General features: G+C 42.4%; 1 protein-coding gene across 5 annotated transcripts in view; it reads left to right on the top strand.

Annotated features, from left to right (window-relative positions):
- The window catches only part of BCAR3 (BCAR3 adaptor protein, NSP family member), an 89,145-nt gene that overhangs the window by 26,372 nt on the left and 43,223 nt on the right, over positions 1 to 19,550 (top strand). For 4 of the 5 annotated variants that reach the window (XM_077332918.1, XM_077332920.1, XM_077332919.1 and 1 more), the window contains exon 3: positions 4,113 to 4,152. In XM_077332918.1, coding sequence (XP_077189033.1) covers positions 4,113 to 4,152 — 40 coding nt within the window. Of the gene's footprint in view, positions 1 to 4,112; positions 4,153 to 18,790; positions 19,010 to 19,550 lie in introns of those variants that run through there. The other variant, XM_077332922.1, reaches the window with a different exon arrangement.

Genomic DNA, 19,550 nt, shown 5'->3' with positions numbered 1-19,550 from the left:
GTGTGTACTGAATGTCTGTGATGTCTCCCAAACAGGTCAGAAGTTAATGCTATTCCACAAATGGGGAGCTGCTTTTTTGTTCCCTTATCTTCTGAAGGGCTGGACAGCTTTTCCTTTCCAATGCTAATGAGCCGCTCTTATACATCAAATGCTCTTTTGTTGACATGGAAATATGGTTTATCAGATCACTGGGAAGCCAAACATGTAGCAGAAAGTCAGCACGTGAACCCATGATTTAGTTAATTCCATACGCAAGTAAGGAAAGCATCCCTCAATTCTAATGTGCACCTTTGAGCAAACAGCCAAACAAATCAACTAAAAGGAGTTTTATATTGCCCGTTGATAGACAGAGCTTATTATGGCAGTGAAAGAGGCTTTCAGCTGTGAGTCATGATAGAGGTCTTATGGATAGTTTTGTTTGACCACTGTTGTAATCCTATTGCTATATTCTTAGTGGCTCGGGTGAACATGGGCGATTACACACGGCAGTGGGAGACATAACATCAGTGCTATGTGTTTGTCCCCCTCTTTAGTGTTGTATACACTGGCAGAGAAATAAAGCAAGGGAACTGTAGCTTAGAGGCTGGGAACATCTTCACATACAGGAGTATGCCAAAAATCCTGTGAGGGAGAATGTCAAGGCATTGATCTGATGCCATAGCCAGCCATTGTTTGCAGCTATGGACAGAGTTCCCTCCCCCTCTCTCCAAAGTCTCATTAAGCATAATTAAAGTCTTCCATTATTGTCACAAACCATAATTTGTCAGTGCTGTATCTGAGTGTTTACAATATTGCAGAAGGCCTAGCTTTGAAAATAAACACCTTGTAGGGAGACCTTACAATAGGGAACTTACAAAGTTTGGTCAGTGCAAGAGTAACGATGAACTAACTCTTCCAAGCTCACATCCTCTCGTGCAGCCAGTTCTAATTCTTCCTTTAGGTATTCTGATCTAACCCTTAATTCTGTTTCCCCTCGCACACGTGTGGTATGCTGCGGTTTAACTGGTGGAGAACAACCTAGCTGGGTCAAAGGTTGAGATGTACCAGAGCATCATGTGCAAGATATGCTAAGCTGGTTTTGCCGTGTCAGATGAGTATGAGGATTCAACCTTGGTTAGTTTAGAATCATAGAATCATACAGGCCATCTAGTCCAACCCCCTGCTCAACGCAGGATTAGCCCTAAGTTTAGGGCAGGGGTAGTCAAACTGCAGCCTTCCAGATGTCCATGGACTACAATTCCCAGGAGCCCCTGCCATTCGCTGCATTTGCTGGCATTCGCTGCATTTGCTGGCAGGGGCTCCTGGGAATTGTAGTCCATGGACATCTGGAGGGCCGCAGTTTGACTACCCCTGGTTTAGGGGGTTTGTTGAGTGTTGCCTGTTTCTGAACAATACAGAGAGGCTGAAATAATAGAACTATCACTGGCTCAGAAGGAAGGCAATTGGCACACATTGTGAAAATGGAAATCAAAACGCAAACTTCTCAGCTGATCTATGAAGTCAGCATAGTGTCTATAATGGAGTTGCCTATCTAAGGCAACTGGTTGGCCTGTCTCACACATTACAAAAAATACCAGTTCATGTGTGTATATACTTATCAATCTTAATAAAAACTGAACCCAATCAGTTGCTTTTATAGATTGATGCAGTTTGATTCTCTTCCAAAGAATGTTAAAACTTTCAGTGACTGTTTGTTTATGTGCGTTTGGGTAGAAAGAGCTGATCTTTTGATTCGCTTACTGGTTTGAACAGTTTTAATCCATAAACTGTATCGTATAGGGAATGCAGTTTTGCATTGTAGAACAAGGCTCCAACTGATTTATAGTTTCAAAAGCAAATAATTACATCAAGGTAACGTATAATGTGATTGTCTTTCAGGTACAATAGATCTTTCAAGAGGCACAGTAATATTGAATCCACTATTCAGGATTAAATTGCTCCTTGGAAAATGAAAGATGCTTCCACTTGCTGTTAATGGTTAGACTTTACTGATGCATTTGCTTCCATTAGATGTGCTTTGAAAATTGCCTTTTCATTACTTTTAAATATATAGTTGGATGGCTCATAATAGAAATCCTTCAGCTTCAATTAGGGTTGAAGAAAATGACTGATAAACAAGAAGATTTGCCGTCCTTTCTCTCAGTGGCGGCATATATACTATGGGGGTGAAATGGTTGGAGTCAAACAGTGGAGACCCGGATTCATATTTCCACTTGCCAAGAAATGTCCTGGGTAATAGTGAGCCGCTCTCTCTCGAGCTGATCTTACATGCTTGTTACGAGGATATAATGGTGCAGGGAGAACCATGTATGCCACCCTGACCTCCTTGGAGAAAAAAGGGGAGGGCAGGCTACAAATGTACCAAATATGTGAAAGCCTGTTAAAGCGTTAAAAGGTTTTTGAGTGTCACCTGTGCATTTCTGGTTACTTACCATATTTGCTCTTCTGCACCGCAGCCTCCCTGGTCCAGCCCTACAAGAGAGCTCAGACTTGGCTAGCCATGTATGAATTTTTATAGGCTATTAATTATTTTGTGTGCTTGTCATAAAAACTGCCATACTAGGCAGAGAGGTATTAGAAGAATTTCGCCACAATATTGTGTCCTCTTGCTAGGATCCTGACAACACAAGCTGCAACAGTAACAACTGTGTGGTAATATTCTCCTTATTGCTTGGGTGGATGATATATATGCCATAATGCTGGGCCATAATGCTCCCAGGTAGTTTGATCCTATAGACCACAGACAACCAACTGTGGTTGAGTGTATCTGTATCATATTGTCAGGCATTGTAGCACATGAAGGAAGGAGCACCTCCCTTTCCCTTCCTAGTGGGTGTGGAATTGGGTTAGTTGTATTGAATTTTGCCGCCATTCTTGTCTTAACTTTTGTATTCATTGTATTATGTTTTATTGTGCATTTATTGTTTTAGGGGATTGGCTTTTATGTGACCCGCCTTGAGCCTCCGGGGGGAGGCGGGATATAAATATAATAATAATAATAATAATAATAATAATAATAATAATAATAATAATAATGAATATAGGGTTTTTTAATGTAGATATTCGAATGGTCTATTGGCCAATGATCTATTGGCCAAACTGTGGCTCTCCAGATGTCCATGGATCACAATTGCCATGAGCCTTTGCCAGCATGGGGGGAGCGTAACAAGAAAATGTTGTAGTTATGTTTTTTATCCTCATAAAATCTGTAATAATAGGGGCCTGTATCCAATCATCCATATATGCAGTAAGATTTTTTCTGTATCCCCTCTGAACTCCCTGATGGAATAGCCATGTGGGTTCTGGGGACACTATAGTGAGGAGGAAAAAGAGGGTGAGATGGCTTCTCTTCTCTCTCCCAAATGAGCTCAGCTGAGCATGGTATGTGCTTGCCCCTCCTGACTTCAGTCTCCTGACCAACATAGCTGTGGCTTCATGTAGGTTCTGTAACCCCAGGAATCAGAAGGGGCTGCAAGAACACAGAGGAACACAGGGAAATGTGTGCCTTTTTGTGCATACAAGCTATCATCCATATAGGATAATCACCCCCTTATCTACGTGAAGAAATTTGTATAAGTCCACAGCTATAATCACTCTGGGTGTAGAACCCCTGGGCCTAGGTGATGTTGAAGACTAATTGTATGTGAAACAGTTATGCTATCTTCCTAAAAGGGCTTTTGGGGCATGCATGAGGTGCTTTAAAACTTTTCCTGATTAAATGTTCTCCCTCAAACTGTTTTTGTCTATTTGCTGTGATATTGTAACTCAGGATCAAATGGCTGCTTTGCTTCACAACTACTACTTCCAAGTCAGACTGACTTTAAAAGTAAGCATTAATTGAAGATGTTTTGTAAATTAGTCCTAGTTCAGTTTTAGAACAAATGTAACAATTTGGGCATGTCTGTGCTGTTCTATGCAAATTGTGGCAGTGGCACGTAACCAAGATTAAAAGATTCTTTGGAGCCCATGTTTCCCTTTCTGCAGCTATCCAGCTTTTTCTGTGATGGCCTGTTGCATTATCCGTGCCATTAGATCCAGTACATTGGTTTTGTTCTGCATCAAATTCTTTCAGTAAGAATTCTCAAACTAATTGCTGTGTCTTTCCCTTGCAGAAAGCAGAAAGCTGTGGACCCAGCTATGGAGTATGTGAAGGTATGAAGGGTCGCTTTATGTCCAAGCCTGTTTTTAAAATAATCCTTTGTAAATGCTAATGATTCCAGTTATGCATTTTGCCTTCATTTGTGGTTCTTTATACCCCAGTATTTCTGAGGTTTTACTTGGGGAGAGGGCGGGGGGAGATTACTTGAATTAAAAAAGCAGAGCATAGTGTCAGCTTGCAACTTTGATAGTTAATCATCATTGTCCCTTAGCTTTTTTTCTCCTTCATTTTCTTCTGCTCATATCACATCATTCACCAGAAGTGAACAAAACAAAATTGCAGTTTAGTGTGCAGCTTTGCTAGCATACCCTGTGAATGGAACTTCTGCCAGCAGGGAACTTTGTGTCCAAATCACCCTGTATTGATCCATGTAAGAGAAGGAAGCATTGGAGGAAATCAAATAGGAAAACCAGTGGGTGTGGTAAGGCAGAGCTGTGAGCTTCTTGCTGTCTGGGAAGTGCATTTGTAATGTGCCGGGCAACTCAGTTGTCTCATGACTACACTTGAAAGTGCCTGAATGATTTTGTTACACCGGTAATCACAAGAACATCTCAGCTGGTTTTAGTTACCTTGTTTTTCCCCCCTGTGCACTTTTAAAACCTTTGAAAGCTTATCCTAAGCAGAGTTATGCCTTCAGTAGGCTCTGAAGAATGTGGCTCTAGCTTTAGAGTGCACTGTTGATCACCTAATTCTTGTTTCAGTTTTATTAATTAAGAAAATTGCAGGAGCAGTTTGCATAGACCAGAAGGCACTAATAAGCTAAGTTTGACTTCTCTATATGCCCAAGGCCTGGATATGTCCAAGGCCAGCCTATTACTGAATCAACTTACAATGCTTCTGAGGTGGTGTAGTTAGATGTTAACCTATGCTGAAAAGTGGGGGCTTGAGCGCGTGGTTAAAAATCAGCATAATTGTATTGCCATTACTTCCTGAAGGAAAGAGTATTTTGCTGTAAATACTGCCATGCATACTGGGTCAAATAATAACCTTGTAAAGTTGTGCAGGGTGTTGGGATTCATTAAGCAATCAGGTGTGTTGTTCCTTCCTGTCCTATTTTCATTTTCCATGTGTGCAGTTGGTGAGGCACAAAGTCTGCTTGTTTTCCTTAAGTTCAAGGAGTTAAAGCACCCTCCAGGTTTTCTATTAGTGACCTTGCCTCTTCCTTCCAGATAATCTTTGACACATGTGTGTCCTAGAAGGAAATAACTGTGATAAGGACAAAGCCACAGCTGTACCCCTGAACCTTCAGTCCTGGGAATGCTTACTTGGGAGGCAGTTGTACTGCAATCAGCAGTGCTTCTAAGTAATCATGCACAGGGCTATGCTGTACAGTCTTACTAATGCTTACTTGGGCAGATTCTCCTGGCAGCCAGCAAGACACTTTCTAGAATTGTATGTGGCATTCAAAGTAAAATGTTGAAGTGCGTATATGTGCTGATGAGGATGGGCTGTGTGGAAAGTTGATTACACTGATGTTCCAAAATGTCTGTAGAATTTCCTGTGGCAGAACAGGTTAAAACGATGTCTCAGTGAGACCTCAAGGCTTGAGGGCGATGTGCAATTCTTACATGTTGATAGGCTCATCAGTGTAATTGATGGTCATTTCAGATGCCTGGGTAGATTATTCATTTTCCTAAGGGGTCTGGGTCAGAAGTGTACGACAAATATATCATAGTAAATCAAACAATTTCAGCCTACCTATGTGTAATTAAGAGACTGTCAACATGGTTAGTTCTAAACTTAAGTCAAGAAGGGCCCCCCAAAATACTATACTTATAATCCTCCAACAAGGCAAAGACCACTCTCCTGGGACTATTTAAGGTTGGGAAAATGGTGCTGGGGAGAGGCCTAAAGCCTGAAGTGGGCCCTGATTATGATTATCACTTGTCACTTGTATCATTGGGAGCTGTGTTTATTACTTGTCATGCTTGGCTTTGAGACATTTGTCAAATTGTCTTGCATAATTTTGTTCTCTATGGCAGCTATACCTGGTGTAGGCCAGAAAGAAGAGTAGGCGCTCATACCCCTCCCCCCCTTCCTGGATTGTCCTATCAAGTGGTGAAAGGAATCAGTTCTTCTGCCCTTGACCAGCAACCAGGATTTTTGTCTCCAGATGGCAACATAGTGTAGACTTCCAGCTTGCACACAGCACTAAAATAACTGCTTGGTAAATTGCTTGTGTACATTCACTCCTGGCACTAGACAGATCGGGGTGGGGAACTGCCACATATTTTTGGGTAAAGATGAAATGATAAAGACAATAATAAGAGGACCTATTGCATCTGCACAATAAACAGAGCCTACCAGTCCAGTCTCAGACTGTTAAACTCTGTTTAGTGTCTGCTTTTTGAGCAAAACTTTTGTTGTAGGTTTTTTGGTATCATTTTATGCTTTCCTCTTCTTCAACAAATGCCACAGCAAATAATTAGTTGTCCTTTAGATGTAAATTAAGAGATCTGTCTGGAGATGTTACACTGAGGAGCGAAAGCAGAAGAAATTAATGTTACTTTCATTAATGCTGCCCAGAAATAGACAAGATATTTTTAGCATGCTTATTTATATCAACAATTCATGGAAAATTAGTGAGGTGTTTGGTTTTTTTGTTAAAGTCTGAGTCTGTAGAAAGACATATGCTATAAAATGCCAATGCAAGTGAAAGCTTTTATAATGTCTAAAGTATTGATGCATTAGGTCATTGGGCAGATTAAAAAGGGGGTTTGGCAATTATGCAAGAGCGGGTGCCTGTGAACAAGCGAATGTACTGATCTAGTGAAATCGCCCTGCTGAAAAGTGGCCATATGACTTGAGCCCCTCTTTTGTTCTCTCAGCGCCGCTGAAAATTCTGGTCACAGTTAAATAGAGTCGGCTTTTATGCCACAAATGAAAACAGGCCAATCCTACTTTGGATGAGCCGCTAACAAAAAAGCCATGGAAGAAATTTTATGCTTAAGTTTTAAAAAGGCAATGGAAGCTATATATATGAGTTTTACAAAAGGCACATCAATAGCAATAGTTGTACACATCCTGAGATTTTGTTTTTTTATGCAGACAAATAAGGCAAGTAAATTGGCTGATGTTGAGGACTATTTCCCCTCCCTTTCTCCCCCTTTCTATCATATCCACCTCCTTTGTGGGGGGGGGGGAGAAGATAAAACGGTGCCGGCTGAGAGGGTGGAAGACAATGTATGAATATTGGCTATAATACTTTAAAGGGGCCACGTTCAGCTCTGCTCCCTCCCCTTTGTGCCGAAAATATTGGAATTGGTTGTATAAAAGAAAAGGGCTGCTTTCCACTGGGCCTGCACTTTAAGAAAGGGGGATGGTTTAATCCCTTCCTTAAAAGGAAGCTTTCCACATTCTCTTTTGAATGCTTGTATTAGAGATATTTTTAAAAGTGAAGATTCATAAGTGAGCTGTGGGTGGATCAGGTGACTGGCGGGAATGATGACTTTTATGGCCATGGATCGCAGTCAGAAATCAAGTTCTTAGTTTTGTCACTGGAGGATAGACTTCAGTTCAGCAGCTGGAGAAACAACCTAACAGAGCAGTTTGACAGTAGACCTCATCATTTGGGAAGGGGACAGCCACTTGTTGGTATGATCTTGCTTTGGGTTTTCTGCACTGCGTGGGGGTTGGGCTAATGTGGCTCCTTCTACTATTCAAATACAGTTGTGTATATTCAATGCCTCAGGTGGAGTCAGGAACTCTGCCAGATTCTGTTCTTGTACTTCTTGCTGTAAATTTTTAGTCTTGATGTTATCATCTGTTTTCTGTAAAGACTCTGAACTGTTCTGCCTGATCGCAAGGTATATAAAATTTAGTATGTCTGCAGCAACATTGCAATATTATGGCAGAAGAGTTCATTGGCATTCTTCTTTCTTTGGACACCAGTGGTTTTCAAATGACTCAGAAAAGGTTTGTCCACTAACTCTGGAAAATAAAAATAAAAATTTTCTATAAAAAAAAAAGAAAAGGTTTGTCCATATAGGTTTCCTGTGTATGTGGGGGATGCTTTATGTGTCCTGATTCTAATTCCCACATAGCACTTAAGTTTTGATGTTGTCCATATGGCAAACTGAGGGAAGATGATTAGCATGGGTGGTAGAGTTCACCACATACTAAGAAAAGTGAAAAAGCAAGCACATAAAAAAACATACACACACAAAAATATCTCCCTGAGAATCCCTGACCAAATGTCCCGTCTCCCCTTGTAACAATTGGTGATGTCCCCCCCCCCCCCCCCCGGGCATACACTCTGCTTGTATGCATTGGTTGATTAGTAAGCAGTTTTCCTTCTTAAAAATACCTCAACCTTACAATGAATATTGTATTTAAGTCAGAGCAGAGCAGCTGCAACATGAATACGTTCAGCAACATTGATGGTTGTCTGCATGGGCTGGTATTTCAGGTGGTCCAAATGAGAAACAGGACATGACCATCTCGGCGTCATGTTTATGTAAACGCATGCTAGATCTCTAGAGCCAAGGGAATGCAGCCACCCCTCCTCTCCCGTCATGCAATGGTAACTTCTAGTAACCCTGAAAATCTCTGCTGTGTATTAAGTTCATACTAACACCGTCTTTAAAAAAAGTATTCCCACAATTTCCCCAGGATTTCCCAAGGGGCAGATTTTTAAAAAACCAAATTAAACAAGGGCGCTTTAATGGATGTTTGCTGAATCCTTTATTTAGCAATCCATTGACCTAGCAGTTCTGGGCAGAACAAATGATATACATTCCACCCTCTATTTCCATCCTTGCATAGAAGCCTTTGCCAGGAGTTTTACCTCAGCCAAAGTTATCCCAGGATCAGCATCCGTGAGCAGGAACAGAAACTTTAGGAATTTTCACCAGCTGTTTCCACGGGTATCTCCAAGGGGCAGTCGGCACACAATCTCAGAAAATGTGGGATAAAGTTTCAGTTGCACCAGTGTCATGTAATCTATCTCAGTAGGGTACTCCTTGGAATCTACCTACCAAAACAGCAGAGGGAAAACATGTAGTCTAACCAAAAGGAAAGGCCTCCAACATTGTCCTTGGTAAACAGGGGAGTGAAGCATATGGAAGGTGGGAAAGATGCATGAATTCAATACATCATCATCTGTATGTTTTTTTTTAAACAATACCTTCACTTCTAGTCGTATACTGTGTAGGAATACTCACAGATTTCTTGTACTGTCCCCACTGGAGCTGTTCTTACCTGTTGAAGATGCACTTGTCAGTCTTACCTTCTTCAACCTGCCTTTTTGACACATTGCTCCAGATGCCCATTGACCACCCACCCGCCCATAGCCTCATATCCCACCCCGGCTGTTTCCGAGTCTCATTGTTGAGTCCATCCTGAAATTTCCTTTGGGAAACATTTCTCCACACAGTTTTTCATTCAAGTCCCCTCTTTTTATAGAGCTGACCTCCCCTGCAGGAAGCATTGCTGTTTATCGAGTGACATTTATTGGGTGGTAAATCAAGAGGAGACAGAGAGCTACTGGTTTTTATTACTTTTGCCAAATTAAAACTAAACACATTTCTGCAATTTGTGGCTTTCTTTTGAGTGGACAGTAATTGCAGTTGCAAGGGGCACCTTCGCTAATCTTCTTGACCTAGCAAGTCATTTTGCCCACAAGACAGATGAATGTTTGTGCCAGAAAGATAAACCAGAGGAAGGCTGTATCAGATATTGAAGGCTCAGGGTTTTTCCCCCTCCTTAAGCTCTTCTCCTTGGCCAGATGAGATGAGAAAAATGGTGAATGGGCTAGTTGTTATTCATGCATGATTTTTAAAAACTGAACCGTGGGGGGGTGTTTGACATTCTAGCATGTGAAAATAACTTATTAGAGTTCACCTAGCAACATATTATTTTAAAAAACCCACATCAAGAGCCAATGTGGCGCAATGGTTAGAGAATCTGACTAGGCTCTGGGAGATTCAGGTTCAAGTCACCACTTTGGCTGGAAGATCTGGGGCCAATCACACACAGTCAGCCTAATCTACCCCACAGAGTTGTTGTGTGGATAAAATGGAGAAGAGAACAATGTAAGCTGCTTTGACTCTCCATAGGAGAGAAATGTAGGATATAAATGAAAGGAATAAATAAAACAATAGGGAATATAGTCATTAATTCTTGGAACTTGTTAGTTTAGACAAGTCCATGTCTGTTTCTTCTTCTCACTTCCCTTCAACACAGTGCTTTTTTCTGTCATATTTTTAATGAGTGCAAGCACAGTTCTATTTGAAAGAGAATTAGTTTTTTACTAAGCAGCAGTTTTTACTGAAGCAGCAGAACAAAGTTTGAGTTCACTGGCACCTTTAAGACCAACAGAGTTTGATTCTGCGTATAAGCTTTTGTGTGCAGGCACACTTCTGCTGATACAATAAAATGGAAATTTCCAGTTCAGATATATAGGTAGAGAGAGGGTGGGGGGCTAGTGCATGCATAAGAAACTGGATGATTATAGCTGAGGTACGATTAAGACCTGCGAAGGCAGTAAATTCAGATACAAGTAAATGGCAATGAGTTAGCATACATATCTGCTGAGAATGTAGTTTGAGTCCTATGGCCCCTTGAAGACTAACAAACATTAGTTTGGGGACAGTGAGAACTGAATGACTTAGAATGCTTGGTGAGATAAGAAGTCAATATCTCTGTTAAACCCAGGGAGCTCCATTGCCCTGAATGTTGTAATAACTTGTAATTCAGTAATCTCTTCCTCCAGTTTGACAATAGCTTTGTTCATGTCTAGGGCATCTCTTCAGAAGGAGGACAATTGAATAAATTGGTTACTTGTGGAGAGCTCTTCTTTTAGCCTCTTAATTATTAGTCAGTGTTCCCCCCCCAAAAAAAAATCTGTATTAGTGGAAGAGTTTTCCATGATTACAGTAATGGAAGAGCTTTACCCCACCCCTCAGATATCTATTAAAGACTAGCTGACCTTCATGGTAGGAACTGATACTGAATGCTGGCGTAATCATTCTCATGTTGTAGCTAGTCCGCTAGATTTCTATCTTCCTGTGCCATATTGTGAGTGCTTAAGAATGAGAAGTGTGTAAATGTTTGTTCAGTATGAGGCATCAGGGGAAGGCTGAGGAATTGAACCCCAAACTGAAGGCAGTTGCAGTCCAGTTTCCTTAGTCATCGACACCAGGGCTATTATGCATGCATGGGTTTTCTCTGCAGTCCAGTTCACCAATCCTTTTAAATTGTCCTTTTAAAAAACATTCCTGTTTATGCATATGCTCTGATACTACATTTTTTGTTTGTTTTTTGCAGTGCTTATGCAGTAGAAACCGTTCTGATGATAACTGTGGGAGGGGGAACTTCCTTTGCTGTGATACAATGTCACCTGACCACCACTCTGTCACATGCTGCTGGCAGGGCGTCATGGGAATTGTAGTTCATGGACATGGAGACTGTAGAACAAGAAATTTCCGTGGGGACACACAGGCTTTTGAATGTCTAAATTACCATCTTTCCCCCTCTGAGGTATACTGTTCCTCATAGAGAGTGGGCAGGATGGACCACATCATACAGCTCCCCATGCAAACTTAAAGCTCCCACCATACCATCCCCTCCCCTGTGAAAGATTTTTTTTAATCACTGGTGAGCCCAAAATGGGAGCCTCTGCCCATTCTCCTGCAAGACAGAACCGGCATTTCAGACCGCTGCTGAGCTCACACAAGGCGGCACAGGGAAGACCCCTCCACTTTGTCAGCCTGATAAACTGTCAAACAACGCCCCCCTCCCCCACCATGGTAACTGATCAGAGGTAGAGTTTTGTAGTCTCAGGAGAATTTGTGGAAGTCTGTAGCAGGAAATGCCACAAGGTCCAGAGAAGTAATCCTCCTCATTTACATGGCTATTCGTTGGCTTGGTTGCCAGGGAGACTGAACCAAATTTCATGTTCACGTGATCACTGACACCGAGGACAGCAGGGGCCTTGAGCCTCCCATTGGTAGATGAGGGACTGCGAGTAGAAAAGGGGTTGTCGCAGGGGCACAAGGGAGGAGACCAAAAACACACTAAAGTTTATGCATGAATAAGGGCTGTTCTCAGCACTGGTATACAAGAAAAGTCATTCAAAGCTAGTTTTAAATACTACAGTGAAAAAACGCAGGAGGGGGCACCATGCAGGATCAGAAATACGTTGTTGGGTTTTGCACAGCGAAAATGCTTGCCATGTACAGAAATAAAAACAATAATGTCTTTTTGGGCAGACGTTTCGCTCTTAGGCTGCAAAAAACAAACAAAGAGAGATCGCTCTTACATTAGGATTGTTTTTTTATTTCAGTGTAAAAAGCTCCCCTAATTTCAAGGTAATGAATGGGAATTCTGGATATGCCAGGAAAATTGAATTTGTTGTTATGCTTTTTATTTTTCAGTCAGACATAATCTGAAAAGGTTCTCAAGAATGTGCAGATAGCTTATCTAGTTGAAATGAGACACTTTAGCTCTATGCTGTTTTGTCCAGTCTTGTAAATTCTAGAGTTTGTATTGCAGGTATGATTTAGGAAGACTTCCTATGGGAGTATGTAATTTAATAAAGTGCCTTATGGTTGCCCACTGCCCTCTAGTGTGGAACATAGAATGACATGCTGGAACTTCTCCAGTGGTAAAATTTAGGAATCATTTTTACATGTCCTCTTGCTTCCAGTTTGTATGCTAGATGGTGTAACACTATTGAGCTTTGCTTTAAGAGACTCTGAAAGAGAACTTGAATTGCTGACTTTGGGAAATACCTGGTGGTTTTTGGGATGGGGTTTGTGGGAGGAGTGCCTTCAGCCGAATATATAATGCCATAGAAACGGGTTTTTAAAAAGTGCTTGCCGTATCAGCATAAAGCTGGCAACTTTATGTTCACTTTTACAGGCACTACAGCCTATTGCCACCTGAAAGATCAGCTGATTTACTATTAGTCTTAAGCTGGCACAAGTTTCCTTTTTGTAATTTGCTGCCACTGATTAACATGGATAACCTATAACCTAACAAGGCTGCAGATGGTACAGAAACATTTTCAGCAACCTATATGTCACACTTGTATCAATGAAGCTTCTTCCCTTGGATAGGATTGAAACCTACCATTGGTCCTAGGAGCCTAAGGACCAGAAGGAAATTCCAAGAGTTAAGAAACCTATGGGTCAGAAACCCAAGGGGAATGCTTGCAGAAAGCAAGCTGAAAGCAAGTTTGTAAGCTTAGTCATATGAGGAAAGGTTGAGGGAGCTTGGTCTCTTTAGCCTGGAGAGAAGACAACTAAGAGGTGATAAGATAACCATCTTCAAATACTTGAAGGGCTGTCATATAGAAGGTGGAGTGGAGTTGTTTTCTGCTGCCTCAGAGGGTCGAACCAGAACCAATGGGTTTAAATTAATTCAAAAGAATGTTTGGCTAAACATCCGGAGGAAGTTCCTGACAGTTAGAGTGGTTCCTCAGTGGAACAGTCTTCCTCGGGAGGTGGTGGGTTCTCCTTCTTTGGAAGGTTTTAAGCAGAGCCTAGATGGTCATCTGACAGAAATGCTGATTTTATGAACTTAGGCAGATTGTCTGGGTCAGTATTTCTCAAATGAGTGAAGGCAGGGTTGGCAGGTCTCCCTAGGCCGCCAGTGCGTGTGTGTGTGTGTGTGTATGTGGGGGGGGGGGGGAGTTGAGTTGTCAGACCCAGGTTAGGAAACTTCTGGTGATTTGAGAATAGAGTCTGGGAAGGACAGGACCTCAGTGGGGTATAATGCCAAAGAGTACCCCACTCCAGTCATCCCTTTTCTTCAAAGGGATTGATCTCTGCAGTTTAGAGATTTCCAGCTGCCACCTGGAGGATGGCAACCCTAGGTGAAGGTGCCATTCACTCTTCAATGGAAAAAATACAGTGCTGCCTTTGGGATGGCTGCTGATGTGGGGACAAAAATCTGCTCTCTGCTCTTGACCCTTGATGAGTCATCAGTTGTTATTGTGTGGATTGACTGGATCACACTGATGGGCTGTTGTGAGTGTCTGTCCAAAGCTATCCCATTGTAGCCTCTCCTGGGGGATCTTTTCACTGTATCACTCTTCAGACTTTTAAGTCCTCTTCATTATTGTGGAATTTTTGCTCACTGGATGAAAACAAAAACAATGCTTGGTCCTCATTTGACCAACTGTAGCTGACGTGGGAATCAAGGAGGTGCTTCCTGATGGGCAAGAACCCTGAAATTCGGTGCATGCATAGCGCAACACATCAATTGCTAGAAAAACCTGACAGGAAGACATTTGTTCACCCTCTTTCAAAATTGGAGACCCCTTACATGGCCTGGAAGGGCTGAATATTAGCCACAAACATATTTTAAAAGAGTGAAAAGGAGCATTTCTGTAACTAATGCTCTAAACCTGGTATGTGTAATGTCTGTCTGGTAGCAGAAGTCTGAATTCTAGCACAAGCCAAGCTGTGCATGATAGGAAGCACTGACCTGTGGCAGTTTTGCTGTCTCTTCAGGCTTGTATTTGGAGGAGGGGGAACATGCGTCCATGCTGACAAAACCCAAGATTTGCTAGTCTCAGTGTATGCATTTTGTTATAATGGAATGGGACTGACTGTTACTTTCAGCAGTGATTTGGTCTTGACAGGAACGTCTGTGTCTTTTCAAAAGGAGCAAAATTCAACAGAGCTGTACAGCTGTGGGTTTTTAATCTCTTTTCAGCATGATGTTATCCATGAGGGGGAGCCAGAGTTCAGTCTGTTGCCACGCGGATTCTAAAAATCAGCGCTGACAGATAACAAAGGAGATGAAATGTGTGTTTGTATGTCTCACTGTAAAAGCCTGAAGAATCTAATTAAGTCTAATTAAGAAGGACAGGCAAACATGGAATAAATTAGATTGATCAAATATTTTCAACTGCATCATTCAATTGCAATATGAGGCAAATCACTTTGGAAACATGGGTGCCCTTTTCCTGGTATTCAGAGGGAGGCTGGTCCGTGTACACCTGCATGGTTTGGGTGGTGAGCTCTACCTCTTTCCCAATGCATGTTTCTTGGAAAGGATTATAACATGTGCAATATCTGTCTGTCATCCAGCCAGCTATACACTGAGCCTTAGTGCTTTTAATGTCAGTTTTGAAATGTTGGAAAATCAAACAAGCTAAAAATTATGCAATTTAAAGTGGCTCAGTGGTAGAGCAACTGCTTGGCATGCAGAAGGCTCCGGATTCAGTCCCTGGCATCTCCTGTTAAAAAATCTAGGTAGAAGGTGATGTGCAAATCTGGGGATCCACTTCCATTCAGAGTAGACAAGACTGACCTTGGTAACCAATGGTTTGATTCAGTAAAAGGCAGATTGATGTGTTCACCAAAAGAAGCCACCTGGGTTGTTGTTGTTGTTGTTTTACTATCACTGGCTTAGAAGAACAGGACAGATTTAATCTGGTGTTTAAGGTGAATGTACAAGGGGAGCCATTTTGAGATTTCTCAGTTCAAACTAGCACCTTGAATTTAAACTAGTAACAAACTGGGAGCCAATGTATCTCTTTATATATTGGTGTGTATGAGCTCCACAGTGACTCCCAGTTAATAACCTAGGCCAAATGGAAGCTTCCAAACATTTTTCAAAAGCAGTCCCATGTATAAATGCATCGCAGTGATCAAAGCTAGATAATTCCAAAGCATTAATTAGTGTAGCAAAATCATCTCTCTCCCACAGAAGATGCAACTGGCATACCAAACAAAATTGACTCAAGTTGGTCTAAGGTGTGGATGTCTGTGGATTGTGTTTCTGTGAGAATGATAAATGCTCCAAAATGACAAACCTGATCTTTGAGAGGGTGTGCTACCCCATCCAGCAGAAACTGAATATCTCCTTTAAGGTCCACCGTATCAACAGTATACCCATTGTGTCTATTTGTGTACATAATATAGGACACAGGGCAGAATTGTTAGTGTATTTTTCCAGAAAGGAATCCCAGCCCATTCTGTATGAAGTTACATCCGCACATGCCCTGTTTGAAGCAGAAATACTTGAGTCAGGGTACTTATTTCTAGTTAGGCCCCTACCCTCTAACCCACGATGGATATGGTAGGGCTGTACTTATTCAGTGATAAAGGTATCATGTATATTGTTACTGCTGACTATGTGCTATAGCTAAACCAGGGCACTGCAAATTTGTTCTGAAATTTTATTTATACACATGCATGTTTTTTTGGTAGCAAGAAGTGATTTTTCCTTCTGTTAGAGAAGTGTAATGGGATCCTTTTTAGACTGATAGGTAAATATGATGAACTAATAAAATAATTTACAAAGTACCGTTTCTGCTGAGAATTCAGTGTGAAGTTATTTTTTTATGATACTCCTGGTGAAATCTTATCCTTAAGCGCCTGCTTTCTGGCAAAGAATATTGTAGGACTATTATCAGTTAGTACTTAAGTAGAATTTTTTTAAAAACATCTGGGCCTTCATTTACAATCTCAGTCAATGCTATTGTTCTCCATCAGAACAGAAATGTTTAGGGTGATTGTTTCTTGCCAAAACTGTTAAGGCAGAGCTCTCAGTAGGGAGCTGTTCGCATAGATCATCCCTGCTTAGCTGTTTCTTGGACAAGTTCTAAATTCATCTGTTCACAAGAGATTTCTGATTCCATCTGTAATTAAGTCTCTAAAATTAAACTTTGGATGTTGTTTTCATAGCTATAAATGCTTGATCACATTCCTGAAACTACTCAAATGACTGTTTCAAAATAAATTCCCTGGGGTGGAGAATCTTGGTAGCTATTTATAATGTTGAATGAAAAATGCCCATTTTCTGTTGTGGCCAAGCAACATGTTCAGAGATGTCACATCCTGTAACTGTTTGTAGACTGTACCATTTCAGACTGTAAGTTGGGAACCACATGCTGGATAGCTGCTTTACCTTCCCCAGCCCTGTGTTAGAACAGAAAACTGAAATGTGAGAGAGCTATGTGAGAAAATTAAAATGTGCAGTTTCTTTTTGTGCTCTGAAATGGTATAATCCAGGAGGAGCTGTGTGCTTGTTTCTCTCTCTTCGGTAGCATGTGATTAGTTTTCTGAGATCTTTAATGTTTCTTCCATATATATTTGTACTTCTCCACCTCCTAGTTCTAAGACACCTGCCATAACTGAAGGACAGGTTATTAGGACATGTGGAGCCAGCCCAGTACATTTGGCTTTGGTCCTATTAGGTGATTAAGGAGGTATTTCCACCCAGGCCAGTTTGTTCAATGAACCTGTTTGTTTGTTTTTATTTGTCTTGGATCACTTGTTTGAGTCATCTGGAGCCATTCACTCTGCAAGTCTGCATACCTAGAATCTGTGCTGTGACTTGCAATTAAAGGATATGAATAAGGGGGATATGCTTTGAATGGCCTACAGCCTGGCCAAGCTTCATGATGCCAACACATAGCGTTCCTGCAGAGATCAGTATTTATTTTTGCCTGCAGCACTCACAGCAGGTCTCAGCCTGTGTTTTCCAGCTCTGAAACCCCCATCTGTAGAAATCAGTGGTGGAAATCCCAGCATGGTTTGGAGGGCACCCAAAGCACTGAGTTTTAAATCTTAGTTTCTAGAAACTTGCTTAGTTGCATAAGACTAGCTCCAAGCCCAGCAGTTCACAGGTGGACCTTTTAATTAAGTGGCAGAAAACTGCATTGACTAGTGTGATGCATTGACTACAGCAGCGGTCCGCAACCTTTCGGTTGCCGCGGACCGCTGCTCCGGAGTGGGGGGAGAGGGCGGCCTGGGGGCCCGCGCACGCACAGCAACCCCACCGCAAACGCGCATGCGCGGACTGCCACGCACGTGCGTTTGCGCTGCCGCCATGCCGGTGGCCGCGGCTCCCCCTCCTGGCCCCTCCGGGCTGCCAGCAAATCGGCCGCTAAAGCGGCCGATTAGCTTGGGGCTCGGCAAGCTTCTCTCCCCCCCCCCTCCTGAAACAAGAAGCTTGCCGGGCTGCGAGCTAATTTGCTCGCGGCCTGGCGAGCTTCTCGCTTCGGGGGGGGGGGAGGGAAGAAGGAGCTGCGGCCCGGCGCCAAGGCCTTCGCGGCCCGGCACCAGGCCGCGGCCCGCGGGTTGGGGACCACTGGACTAGAGTGCTGCTGTTGGCTACTCTGTTGATTTCACTCAAGGGGGTACCAGCAGCCTGCTAATTCTAATCAGACAGCTTGAGCTTTGATTCAAATGGGTAGCCGTGTTGGTCTGAAGTAGCACAATAAAATCAGAGTCCAGTAGTAGTCCCTGGTGACGCTCTTGTGGTATGCCCTGAATAAAGCTTGGGCTTTGTCCTTGGCTACTTATGCTTCCTCAGGTGATGCATGCGGTTATGAAAAGTAACAGGGACACACAACCTTCTTGGCCATTGTGCTTGTAGATGCCCTTACTAGTTGTGAACTGGTAAACCTTTCTGGGCCCTGATGCTGAATGCTGGTAGCAAAAAGGTGACACCATTTGTTGAGTTGTGTGTATGTGTGTTTTACGTTGCAGTTGTAATCATGTGGGAGCGGGAGGTTCTGCGATAGAGACACCGCAGGTTTTGGATTTCATTGGTGAGTGCTGTAGAAGTCCCTTTAGGATTCTAGTAAATGCTGGGTGGAGGGGAGGGGATGCCCTTTTAGATGACAGGATCAGCTTTCACTGAGGAAACAGCCTGGGATTAAGTCTGGGCTGAGGGAATGTAGAAGGCCCAGCGGGCAGCAGCTAAGCACAAGAGCACAGTGGGAACTCTGGAAAGGAACTCGGAGGGACTCTTTCTCTTGTGTTCCAAGGAAGGCTTTTGGTCCTCAGGGTAAAGGAGTGGAAAATGCCTAAAGACCGTAATGTGCTTCAAATGCTTGCAGCAACTCTCTGCTGTTTTTATCATCGTAAGTCCCTTATTGGAATCAAGGTAGGTGGCTTGTCGCATTAATAAAAATGTATCAGGAATAGTAAGAATACTTGCTAGGGCATTGAAATGTTATTTATCTGATAGAAATGGTGTGCAGAGTACATGTGTCTTTCTGGAGACTTGTGAAGATTCTTTTTAATGATAGGAAACCTGTTATGTATGACCAGTGTGAAATATCGTACCCACACCAGTGTGAAATATCGTACCCACACCCAGCTTTGCTGTTAAGCACTCTGGTTGACCAGGAACCAGTTGCTTCCTTCCTGCCAGTACCCAGAAGATTATTAGGAGGACGAAACGGGGGGGGGGGGATTCACTTATGGTACTCTGGGCTCCCTGGAGCAAGGACATCACACAAATGTGATGGAGTAGATGTTAACCGCAAACCAAAGCACTGAAAATGCATCTGCTGGCAAACAAGACAAAGGGTGGTATCACACAGTGGATGAACACAGAAAATGCATAGACAAGTTGCTTCCAGATTGCTTCCACCCAAGTGATTGATTGGTTTCTGGAAGCATTTTTAAGGGAATATATGAAG

This window comes from Paroedura picta, chromosome 4, assembly GCF_049243985.1.
Source record: "Paroedura picta isolate Pp20150507F chromosome 4, Ppicta_v3.0, whole genome shotgun sequence".
NCBI classification, from domain to species: domain Eukaryota; kingdom Metazoa; phylum Chordata; class Lepidosauria; order Squamata; family Gekkonidae; genus Paroedura; species Paroedura picta.
This window is presented reverse-complemented; position numbering and strand designations above follow the sequence as displayed.